Consider the following 11,850-nt stretch of genomic DNA (forward strand, 5'->3'; position numbering starts at 1 on the left):
AGCTGATAACACCTACTTATAGTAATACCATTCTGCGTTTTAAGTCAAATTACCTTTAACATTGAATTTAATTCAATTAGAATTGGCCATTGTGCAAATTTTGTTTCTGTAGTTTCTACCCCCCAAAAAAATCTAACAAATTTAAAACAGCTAATTTTCAAACCTGAAATGAAATAAATTGTTTAAAAAAAAAGTGAATGAGGTCGTTAACTTTTTAGTTTACTTACTGCCAACATCCAGTCTGGTGCCGCTACCAAAAGTCAACCACAGTGATTGAGCGTAGTTGAACGGCCGTACAAAAACCTCTCTGTGTTGTGATGCTACAGCTCTCACAATACAGATCTCACAAATACAATCTTTAACAACCCCCAAATGATACACTGAATGTGATCTGGGTCAATAATACAAATATATATCATTGATGTTGTGATTTTAATCCAGATTGTCTTTTTCCTCTTGTCTTCATCAGGTGTCTCGTAGACACACAGCAGCCAGAGTCCAGCATTTGATCCACTGTTTCTATTCCTCTGTATTGTCCTCATGAAAGAGAGCAGCAGCAGCTGTGATAGTGATACATTTGTATACTCCTTTTTTTAAGATGCTGATCACAGACTTAACACTGGTGGTAAAGCCACAGAGGACAGACACCACTACCAGAGGAATCCCACCAGATTCATTTAGCAGAAGTGTTCATTAACTGATTTGAGGAACTTTAGAGTCCAAGCATGAGTGAACAGGCTGTTGATAACATGTCTGACCACATGAGAACAGTAGCACTTGTTACGGTCTTTGGAACATCAGAATAACCCTTAAAATACAATGATATGAACTTGAAGCAACGTTCAACAATTAGTTTACAATTTTTCCAGAGAATGTCATTATAGTCAGTTCTAAAAAAGGATGTTTTACCCTTGAAATAGCTATAATTCAATTCATCAGATAATACACACAAGCAGTATGTGTATATGATTTATTTCTGTCTAAGATAAGAATACTTTATCATACTTTATCAAAACATCTAAATACATATTCACATACAGGATAAAGCACATTTAATAGTAAATAGTTCTAAAGGGAATATCCCCAGCGACATAAATAGATTTTCAAACGTCCATTTGCATAATACTTTCATCTGACATACGGTTCCATGAGTGCTTATAGCCCAGAGAGTTGAACACTTCATGACTGAGAGCTGTCAACAGAAACCACAACTACCATGACTTTTATCACCATCTTCATCTGGACACTTGCTCTCTGGATTCACGGTAAACTTGATTTACTGATTTATTTTTTATTAAATTGATGGATGATTTTTGACATATTGAAAGTGCTTTTAACAGTTCCTTTTTGAACAACATAATCTCTGGATGAATGTGGTCTAATGTCCTGGTAATGTCATGCTTTATTCCAGAATCCAGAGGACAAGTTACTGTGACTCAGACTCCTGCAGTGAAAGCTTTTCTCCCAGGAACCATAGTCTCTATGAACTGTAAAACCAGCAGTAATGTGTATGGCAATAACCATCTAGCCTGGTACCAACAGAGAGCAGGAGAAGCTCCTAAACTCCTCATTTACTATGCTACAACACTTCAGTCTGGGACTCCATCTAGATTCAGTGGCAGTGGATCTGGGAGTGACTTCACTCTGACCATCAGTGGAGTCCAGGCTGAAGATGCAGGAGATTACTACTGTCAGAGTTTACACTATCCTAATAGTAAATATGTGTTCACACAGTGATACAGAGCCGTACAAAAACCTCCCTCAGTCAGACTGCACAGTGACTGCACTGCTACAGCTGGGACCTACTGCAGGTGCTGAGGGGGAAGAGACAGTGACATGGAACACTGGTCTCTGATACACTGAGTTAAATATATCAGTGATGCTGACAATACAGTTTGTCAGCTCATCTTCACTCATGTCAAAGCTCTGCTGGAATGTGCTCAAGTTGCTGAAAATACAATAAGATGATGATTTGAAAAGTGGAAGCACATACACACTCTTAACAACACCCAAAGTAACTTATAAGACTGCACTTGTAGTAAATGATGCATGTCTCTGTGTGTGATTTTACAGTACATATAGTGAGCAGGGTATGGGTTTGCTGATCTGTTCATTTGTACTTTCCACTCTAATTGAGACCCAGTGTTGATTAGTGACCGTCTCATCATGACTCAGACTAGAATATGATCACAGTTCCATCACAAGAGTGAATAACAAAAGAACAAGGAAGAACATTTCACTGTCCACTATATGAGATGTCCCCTCTGGCTTAGTTGGGACCGTAACCTAAAAATGTATGCACTGACTGTACTGGAAGTCCCTTTGAATAAAAGTGGCAGCTAAATAGTATAGACAGATGTCCAGAGCAACTGTTCAATGGTAAATGTAAAGACTTATCTTTCCTGTCGCTGAGGAATGCAGAGTGAAAAGTAACATGAGGAACTACATGTAAAACAAGTTTTTTTATTTTGGTCTCCATAGGCTATAAAAATAATGTATTAAATTCGTACCACCACAATAAAAATAATATGACTCAACATGAGGCCCGCTTCCGTCTGTTGGGTTTTCCAGAGGAACGATTATTGCTCATTGCATAGACTGACAGACTGGAGAGTCATGTTAACACTCAATCATATACAATCAAGACAGGACACTTAAAGCACTGATATTTGGAGCTTTTCCTGAGATAATCTGGAATAGCACAATTCACTGCTCATCTCTCCACTGTGACAGCTATCTGTGTGGTGAGCTATCTGGAACCCGCTGCGGCAAGTGGGTGGGTGCTACACAATGGATGAGGTCAGTTTCCCGCAATGTAAAGCAGCTTGAGCGTCTGGAAAAGCAGTGAGTAAATCCAATTCACTATGATTAACATCATGTCATCAGCCAGTCATTGACCGCTCGCTCATTGTTCTTCACATCCTGCTGCCAGTCCAGATGCCACCTCAGGTTGGCAATGACCAGGGTATAGTTGTCACTGAGACTCTTGCGCCACGCTTTAAACTGTTGTTTGTTGTAGTGGTGGACCGCCAGAGAGACTTGTGGGTAATCTACTGTGCTGCGCAGCAACTTGTCCAGACGCCGACACACGTCAGGGAATTTGGACTCCACATTGTGAAGTTCTTCCTTGTCCGCTGTCAAGTCTGGGGGACGACAACATCAAATTAGTCATCTCTATGAATTGGCGGGGATGATTAGATACTGTAATATACCAATGACATTCCCCACTGTAAATCTTTGTCTTAATCTTTGTCTGTGAAACCTGCCTGCAAGTGCCATGCCATCATTGTATTAAGAATTGGTTTATAATTGACCAGTCTGGTAAAAATAATTTAAAAAACAAACATTTAAAAAGCAATAAAACCAACACACACTCTCTCTCTTCCTGGCAGTTCTTATGTTTCTTTGAGTGGCTCACCGAACAGCTGCGGACGGACACTCTGGCCGTCTGCGTAGGCCACATACTTCCACCGGCCTTCCCTCAGCATGTAGGTGGACGCGTTGGCGTTGCAGCCATGGTATTCACTCAGTACCCAGTCTGGACGGGTCTTACCAGGTCGGGCTCCACCAGGCTGGGACAGCAGAGGAAGGAGGGAGTGACCGCTGATGCCACTTGGTGATGCCACAGTGATGCCCGCTACATCTGCAAAAATTAATGTGGCACAGAATCAGTTAACTAAAGAGATTCCTACCTAAAAGGGAAAATAGGCAACAGGCACCACCAATCTCTACTGCCTCTGCTTTGATGGTCTGAGGATCTGCTGGGCAACAAGATCTCAAATACCCCCATGTTTCACCCTAAGAATAGCCCGCTGTAGATCTGAAAGGATTGGGTGCATCAGAGCAGCATATCCAATGGTTAATTATTTTTCCTCTGGATGAGAGGTATATAAATATTTACCACCTCTCCAATCCTCTCAGATCCACAGGAGTGGCTAAGGAGTAGGGGCTAAAGGTAGATTTGTTCTTAACTTACCCATGACAGTGGGGTAGATGTCCACTAAGGACACTGGTTGGCTGAGCAGCTGACCAGCCTTCACCCCTGGCCCCATGATGAGCAGGGGAACATGGGAGCTGCCTTCAAACATGGACATCTTGTAGAACTGTCGGTGCTCCATGGCCAGATCGCCGTGGTCGGCGGTGAAGACCAGCACGGTGCTGTCCAGCAGGCCAGAGTCCCGCAACGCTGAGATGACCTGGCCTGAAAGGACAACCAGAGAATGGCAGTGTCTTTTGAGCAGACGGCCTGGACAATATTTCTCAAAATACTCACAAATACTTGTGAGGTGTGCTTCATTTGGCTTGACCGGTGTAACAAAACCAAATGACTCATCTAGTGCAAACCCTGCCCACCTTGTGTACGCAAAGTCAGCAAGTGCAAAAGTAAGTAGTTACCAACCCAGCATGGCGTCTGTTTCAGCACACATGGCGTAGTAGAAGGCTCGTATGTTTCGGACCTCCTGCTCTGTAAAGTTACCGCTGCAATTCTTGGTGAATGTGGAGTAGTAGTCTACAGGGTGCATGGAAGACAAGGGCAGCCATTTTGGAATCGAGATGAGCTCTGGCAATACCTGTGTGTGAGGAGGACAGGAACCTCTTGTTAGAGAAGCTGTGGAAGGAACGTAACAATATTAACAAACTGCAGGTGTGAATCAAAATAACTGTTACATGGAACTTAGTAGGGGTAATAAGACTTCAATCTAGTGAGTGAACATGCCTTTTTGAGCCAGTATGGGGAGGTGCGGAATGTGGACCCCCCAGCGGTGGGGCCAAGGGAGTCTGTGCGGTAGGGGTGTGGCAGATTCAGGCCCAAATAGAGGGCGAAAGGCTGGGAGAGAGACGTAGCGCTGTGGCGGATCCACTGGGTGGCGCTGTCAGTGGTTCTCCAGTCCTTGGTCATGAGCTTCACTGAGGACGCATTCCCAACCAGCTCTGTTACCGGCCGGCCCTCCTGGCGCAGAAGGAACGGAACGTCTCGTGTCCATGCTTCCACTCGATTGCTGGGGTGTACACACACACACACACACACACACACACACACACACACACACACACACACACACACACACACACACACACACACACACACACACAGACACACAGACACACAGAGACACAGAGACACAGAGACACAGGGATGAGTTGGAAGTCTAAGTCCAAGAGAAAATTAGTAATATTTTGTTCATGCACGAGGCTTCATCTCTCAGACAAAGTGGCTGTCTTTGTGAGCACCCTGTCCCTAAATGATGCCATCGGTGCTGTATATCCACATGTTATAAACATGCTAGACATGTGTTATAGACACATTCTCCTCTCACAGGCCAACCTACCTGACAGAGTGACTTCCTGATGTGTAGTCTAGCTTCCCCATACTCCGGGTATAATAACCATTCTTTTGTAGAAGGCCCATCCATGTCGTAGCATTGGGATCCAGGCACTTGTTGTTATTCCATGACTGAGTTAGATGGACAAAGCGACCACTCCACATAGCTGTGAGAACAAATCAATCTTAATTCAACATGTGAAATGTGCACAGTTTAAAACAGACAGGGGTTGGAGTTTCTCTGGGGTACATTCAATTATACCTGTATATAGGCTGAATGAAGTGTGTATCTGAGTTGTGGGTTGGTATAGCCCTGCATTGTGAATGGATATTTGAGATGTGCATGGTACCTGCTCTGGAGGGGCAGCAGATAGGAGAATTGGTGTAGGCATTGAGAAAGGTGGTGCCAAGCTCTCTGATGTAGTTAATGTATGGCAACTGCACCACTTTACTCCCAGGGTCGAAGGTCAATCGCCCATCCTTCAGAAAGAGAAAAACCAGAGAGATGGAGAAAAACAACTGTTATTTAGAGAATAATAGCAGAGGAACAACAGCTGCAGTGGCCAAATCCGCTTATCACAAGAGTTATCACAAGAGTTATCAACAGATCAGTACAAAGCGGAACTGTAAATAGCCCAAAGAAAGCCCTTAAAAGTACGAGTCAAACAAAATACTTACAAATGCATCCGCCATCACCATCACAATGTTGGGTCTGCTTGTCCTATTTTGGCACAGACATCCATGACATTGAGAGAGAATAAGGACAGCTAAACAGAACCCAATCATGACTCCAGTAGAGTTGCAGGTTGCTTCACGACTTGGAGGTGACGATGAGAAGGGAGTTAAGTGTCCCGGTGAGGTTGTTCTTGTCAACTCAACTGCTGCTCTGCATCTCTGCTGCCGTGTTTACATTTTGATCACGTGAGTGCAGTAGTACGTGTGACGTAGGACGCTGGGGTGGAGCTGTCACTATGGCTGCAAAGGACGCGCGGTGGTGATCTCCTAAATGAAACAAATGGTAACGTGTTGATCAATGTCTATTCCGTGAGCGAAATAGCTGGCATAACGAACTAGCTTGCAAATACGTGATGACGGCATGATGATGCGGTTATGTAGTCTCAACTCAGCAAGTTTCAGTGGCATCGATCCTCCAAAGATTCTTTACTTGCTAGACACTAGCTAGCTAACTAAATAGCTAGCAGTCTCGTTTTGGTTTGCGATGTGTTAGATTGCCGAGTTACAATATGCCATTATGTCAGATGAGATGTAACGTAGCTAGCAAGGCGCTCGTCGAGTGACACATTATTAGATATTAGCGTGTGCAGCTAACATCACAAGCCAAGAGACAAGCTGATTAGCCTGATACAACAAGCTCTGATACAAGTGACCACTGGCCAACAATCCCTTTAAGCGGCTGGCTAGTTGGCGATTAGGCCAAATGTGTCACTGCTGCTCCCCAGGCCAGGGACACAGCCTTCACTCTTGGCAACATATCCTAGGCTATCTGTAAGAGATATGTAACCCAGCTTGCAAGTGTACCTTTATTTCACTGTTCGACATGTTTCATAATCACACCCTTACACAGGCCCTGTTTACACTCCTTCCTTGAAGAAATCACATATCTGTCACAACATGATTGCGAAAGCAATGCAGTGGGAAGCTTGGCCAATCCAATCACAATATATCAGCGATGACTTTATATTTTCAAACATTTGTCTCCTTTTTTTAATACTAACAAGCTTTCTTTTTGCATTTCTCCCCAGAATTAACACAAACAGTAACAACACAATTTGCACCCTCCCTATTTACCCAGTTGAGTTGGTTGACTGAAAGTCAAAGATGTATCACAAAGAGAAGAGCATCCAGATTAAAAGCAGCGCGTCTGCACTCTACAACAACCTGAGCGTTCTGCGGATAGCCCCACGGAGCCTCACCTACTTCGCCGTGGTACACGCCAACGTGGTCAACATGGTCAGCGCGTCCTGGGACGGGCTCAGCTACTCCCACCGCCAGCTGCAGTCCAAAGAGGGCAACGTGGCCACCAGCTCCTCTCTCATCATGCAGGTACAATAATGCCAAGCAGGATGGCTGGTCCGAAGGGGTCTCGGGATAACAAACTGATGGTGGAGTCAACGTGTGTAAAGAGAAGTGTGACATGGTAGAAGATGGCAGTTTAATGTAATCATTTTGAAGTGAAAACTATTGTCTCCCCTTTCAGGCAGCCTGGTGTGTCCTCCCATCTCGTGATCTCTTGGTGCTCACCTCTCAGAAAGGCATTCAGGTGAGCTAGACAAGGTGTGTGCGTGCGTGTGTGTGTGTGTGTGTGCGTGTGTGTGTGTGTGCGTGTGTGCGTGTGTGTGTGTGTGTGTGTTTTCTCAAAATGTTTAATGGGGCTGTTTCTCTTCACTAGGTTTAACTAAATGGTATGTCTTTGTGTCAGATGTATGAGTCTGATGGCTCCATAATGGTGTACTGGCATGCACTGGACACTCCTGAAACCCCCACAGGTAGAGCTCTTCAAATGCTTACTCAACCCAACACTCCTTAAAATGCACAAAAATGTATGTGTGTGTGTGTGTGTGAGTGTGAGTGAGCCTCTGTAGACTATGCTGACACACCCCTTGTGTTTCCCAGCTCAGGCGGTGTTCGCTCGAGGGATCGCTGCAGTGCGGGAGAAATACATCTGTGTGGGTAAGTACAGTATGAGAACCGTGGTTCCCCGGGTCTCTTTCTTTCTGTTTCTCTCTCTCCAGCTCTTCTGCCCTCTCTCTCTCTTTCTACAGGCGTGTCATCTGGTGCTGTGCTTGTGTTCGACGTCCCCAGCAAAGGCAGTAACATCACTCTCTCTGAGGTGCTTGAGGAGCACAAGGAGACCATCACAGACATGGCCTCAGAATGCTCTGGAAGCCTGGTATGAATGGGACCGACTAAGAAAAATAATTAATAGAACAGACATGACCCCTGTGGGTCTCAGGCTGAGACCCTGATCATTTGGCTGGAACACCAAAGATGTGCTGTCAGTACACCCATCAAGGACTATTTGTTTCCAAAGGGAATGTCTGCTCTATGGATTCTAATTGTATGAGGACAAACACTTAGACAGATGGATATGCTTGATTATTGTATCTGTGAACTATTATGTTTGATATTTATTTTCTCTCTCCTCCTTCCCACCCTCCCTCCCTTCCTACCCCAGGAGTGCATTGCTGACATGGTCAGTGCAGATGACTCTGGTCTACTCTGTGTGTGGAAGTCAGGGGAGGACTTTCAGCTGCTCAACAAGATCCCTGGATTTGAGTGAGTATATTTCTCAGGGCTAGGGGGCTAGAGGATGATTTGCAATACAGCAAAGTGGTGTTGCTAACCCCTTGCCCCCCCCCCACACCCCCAGTATGAGCTGCTCCTCCGTAAAGCTGTGGAAGGGTACAGTGGTGGCAGGCTACGGCACGGGCCAGATCCGCCTTTACGAGGCCGTAACGGGCATCGTCCACGCAGAGGTCAACGCCCACGCACGCTGGATCTACTCCCTAGACATCGCCCCCTTCTCTGGCCTGGTGAGATGAACGCAGGAAGTAAAAAGAAGAAATTCTGATACATAGCCATTACCTAAATGTATAAGATATAGGGGAATTCTGATCCGAATGGCCATTTTTCTTTGCGTGTGTGTGCATGTTTCAAGCTGCTGTCTGCTGCTGAAGACTCTCTGGTGAGAGTGTGGCACCTGACCATGACCCCTGAGACCAACAGTGTGGAGGTAAACTCAAACAATAACACACACACACACACACACACACACACACACTCACACTCACACAGATGCTGTGTCCTATCCTACCAATCAGTCCGACCATCTCACTTCTCTCTCTTTCCCCCACCCCACCCCACAGATTACCCACATGTACAACGAGTGTGTCACAGATACACAGATCTGCGGGGCCAAGTTCTGTGACGGAGACGGTTACGCCTTCGCAGTGACGGGCTACGACCTGAGTGAGATCATCCGCTACACACAGGCCTAGGAGGCACCACTCACACACCGACCACCGGAGAAGAGTGTGTGTGTGTGTGTGTGTGTGTGTGTGTGTGTGTGTGTGTGTGTGTGTGTGTGTGTGTGTGTGTGTGTGTGAGGTGTGTGTGTGTGTGTGTGTGTGTGTGTGTGTGTGTGTGTGTGTGTGTGTGTGTGTGTGTGTGTGTGTGAGGTTGACACGTGAACGGAGTGTGTCAGCAGCCTCTCTCATGGGCTAGTGAGTGCCATTGTATGTCCCAAGAGAGGTCTAGAACAAGAGGGTGGCTGCCTTGTTGCGTAGGCCTCTTGTGAAACAAGTAGGGGCTAGATGCTAACAGCCATGCCCTATGTCCCTCATAGAGTTTTCACTCTCTTATCATGCTTTACATTTTTACATTTTAGACATTTAAGCAGACGCCTTTATCCAAAGCGACTTACCACAAGTACGTTTGTCTGAGTGAGTGAATCATCTGCTGACCTGAACCCTACTGCACTGGCTCACATATTGACGTTGCCCTTTCCAGTGCAGCGTGGCTCTGTAAAAGAGAGCTCAACTGACCCAATAGCGCCCTCTGGGGCCAGCTACAATAGATATACTGTATGGAAAGAAAGTTAGGCTGATTCACATTGTTTGGGTTGGCAAGATAGTGTGAAAAAGGATACCAGTTACAGTAAGTCCTAACCAAAGGACCTCTGATTGTAGATTTCATGGCTATGGACAGTAGTCAAGTGTTCAGACTGAATAAGGGTTTCTTATCATGTCTGCTGACATTGCAGTGCTGAGATGACAAGATGATCACTGTTTATTTGACAGCTTTGTTTCAGCTGGTATTTACCCAGGATTTAGTGAGAACTAGTGAGAACTAATAGTGAACTAGTGAGAACTAATAGTGAACTAGTGAGAACTAATATTTAGTGAGAACTAATAGTGAAACTATTTGGTACGTGAGTGAGATGACTTGTTGTAAGATGTAAGATGAACCAGTCAGACTCTTGTATGTGCTGACACACTCCCTCCACGCTGGCCAGAGATGAGTGTGTGTAATGAACCAGTAACTACAAGTGTAGTGTAACAAGTTCCGTTGTTTACCAGGGTTGGGGTCAGTTCCATTTCAATACAGCCAATTCAGGTAGTGATTTACAATTCAAAAATGTATATTTTGTAAAAAAAAACAAGACATATAATTTTCAGTTTATTGAGAAATAATTGAAAATAAATTACTCATTTATAATAATTGAATCATAATTTAAATGTACTTCCTGAATTGAAATTCAACCAACCCCAACATTATTCTTGTGTAAAAGGGAGTATACTGCAGACACAGTGTCTATGGCACAATGTAGATGTAGAGTGTTTCAGTATAGCATTGTTATAGAAGGTATGCATATACTGTATAGTATGTAATATATTATGTTATTTCTGTGAATGTAGGTCTTTCATCATTCAGTTTGAATATGTTACATTCCAAAAGACATATTCAGTCTTAAATATGACCCATCATCACTTTATATAATTTATTGTAACTATGAAACAACTTTACAAATAAATATTTATTGCAGATATCAGTTTTGCTGGGCATTTATGTTTGTACAGTACCAGTCCAAAGGTTGGACACACCTTCTCATTCAATGGTGTTTCTTTATTTTTTATTATTTTCTACATTGTAGATTAATATTGAAGACATCAAAACTATGAAGGAACACATATGGAATTATGTAGTAAGCAAAAAAGTGTTAAACAAACAGAATATGTTTTATATTTTAAATTCTTCAAAGTAGCCACCTTTTGCTTTGATGACAGCTTTGCACACTCTTGGCAAGGTGTATCCAAACTTTTGACTGGTACTGTATGTTTACATGTATGTTTTTTGTATGATTTAATTTGTGTATTCTTGTCATTGTGTGAAACTTGCCTGCAATGGAAAAACTGAAACCGCCAAGTTGCTTTTCCCATTTTATGGCTGCAAGTGCCGTTGCTTGCAGTTTACAATCTTGCCAGTAGATGGGGCTCTTTATCAGGGTTGATCTGCCTACATCGTAAGGTTTGAGATAGGCCCTAGTACTCTGAGGAGCAGGCAGTCAATGCTACGAAAGAGACAGGGCTTAGAGCTCAGTCTGTTCACTCTACATGATTAGAGGCCGAGCGGTCAGGAGGTCAAAGTTTCAAGCTGACAAATCAAGTGGTCTACTGTGGGTCTGTTACTGAATGTTTTGACGGGCCACCCACAATTTACATTTGAGTTGTTGTTTTTCCTCTTCAAAAACTGATTGTGTGTGTGTGTGCTTGAATATGTATTGACATCTGGGTTATAGGGAGTTCACAGAGCCGTCACAGCTTGAAATTGCTACAGTAGTGTGAAGAGTTAAAAGTGACTTTACTAACCATTCATAATCACCCATGAACCCTGGTGTATCTAATAGGAACCATACTGTACATAAGTTACTCCTTTATGGTGAAGAGGTCACTCAACAACAACAACAAGTGAAATAGTTTTACAGTCAATCTCCAGGATACAGGGGT

At 43.9% G+C, this 11,850-nt stretch overlaps 2 protein-coding genes across 4 annotated transcripts; one reads left to right on the forward strand and one right to left on the reverse strand.

The window, feature by feature from the left end:
• Positions 1-2,144: 2,144 nt before the first annotated feature.
• arsk (arylsulfatase family, member K) lies at positions 2,145-6,115 on the reverse strand. Of its 2 annotated transcripts, none has more exons than XM_083673368.1 (8): positions 6,002-6,115; positions 5,674-5,803; positions 5,331-5,490; positions 4,718-5,000; positions 4,400-4,571; positions 3,977-4,201; positions 3,419-3,643; positions 2,145-3,143 (listed from the first exon to the last, which is right to left on the reverse strand). In XM_083673368.1, the coding sequence occupies exons 1-8, from the start codon at positions 6,107-6,109 to the stop codon at positions 2,875-2,877; spliced, it is 1,572 nt and encodes a 523-aa protein (XP_083529494.1). In that variant the 5' UTR covers positions 6,110-6,115; the 3' UTR covers positions 2,145-2,874. The 2 variants fall into 2 exon arrangements, with proteins under 2 accessions (XP_083529494.1, XP_083529495.1); XM_083673369.1 differs by having other exon boundaries at positions 3,095-3,143; positions 3,373-3,643.
• Positions 6,116-6,284: 169 nt separating this feature from the next.
• Positions 6,285-10,890, forward strand: wdr54 (WD repeat domain 54). Of its 2 annotated transcripts, none has more exons than XM_083672698.1 (10): positions 6,285-6,341; positions 7,087-7,387; positions 7,542-7,604; positions 7,764-7,830; positions 7,958-8,014; positions 8,107-8,234; positions 8,520-8,620; positions 8,715-8,877; positions 9,003-9,077; positions 9,211-10,890. In XM_083672698.1, exons 2-10 carry the CDS (start codon positions 7,163-7,165, stop codon positions 9,340-9,342), a joined length of 1,011 nt encoding a protein of 336 aa, XP_083528824.1. In that variant the 5' UTR covers positions 6,285-6,341; positions 7,087-7,162; the 3' UTR covers positions 9,343-10,890. The 2 variants fall into 2 exon arrangements, with proteins under 2 accessions (XP_083528824.1, XP_083528825.1); XM_083672699.1 differs by having other exon boundaries at positions 6,301-6,341; positions 7,137-7,387.
• The last annotated feature ends 960 nt before the right edge of the window (positions 10,891-11,850 follow it).

This window comes from Argentina silus, assembly GCF_951799395.1.
Source record: "Argentina silus genome assembly, chromosome: 7".
NCBI lineage: Eukaryota > Metazoa > Chordata > Actinopteri > Argentiniformes > Argentinidae > Argentina > Argentina silus.

Bases quoted from the DNA above. Each gene is read 5' to 3' on its own strand.
- arsk (XM_083673368.1), bottom strand. From the start codon at position 6,109: ATGATTGGGTTCTGTTTAGCTGTCCTTATTCTCTCTCAATGTCATGGA. The intron at 5,001-5,330 runs GTAGGTTGGCCT...TGTACACCCCAG, and splicing joins TCAGGAAGTCACTCTGTCAG to CAATCGAGTGGAAGCATGGA. The intron at 3,644-3,976 runs GTAAGTTAAGAA...TAATTTTTGCAG, and splicing joins CATCTACCCCACTGTCATGG to ATGTAGCGGGCATCACTGTG.
- wdr54 (XM_083672698.1), top strand. From the start codon at position 7,163: ATGTATCACAAAGAGAAGAGCATCCAGATTAAAAGCAGCGCGTCTGCA. The intron at 7,831-7,957 runs GTAGAGCTCTTC...TGTGTTTCCCAG, and splicing joins CACTCCTGAAACCCCCACAG to CTCAGGCGGTGTTCGCTCGA. The intron at 8,621-8,714 runs GTGAGTATATTT...CCACACCCCCAG, and splicing joins AACAAGATCCCTGGATTTGA to TATGAGCTGCTCCTCCGTAA.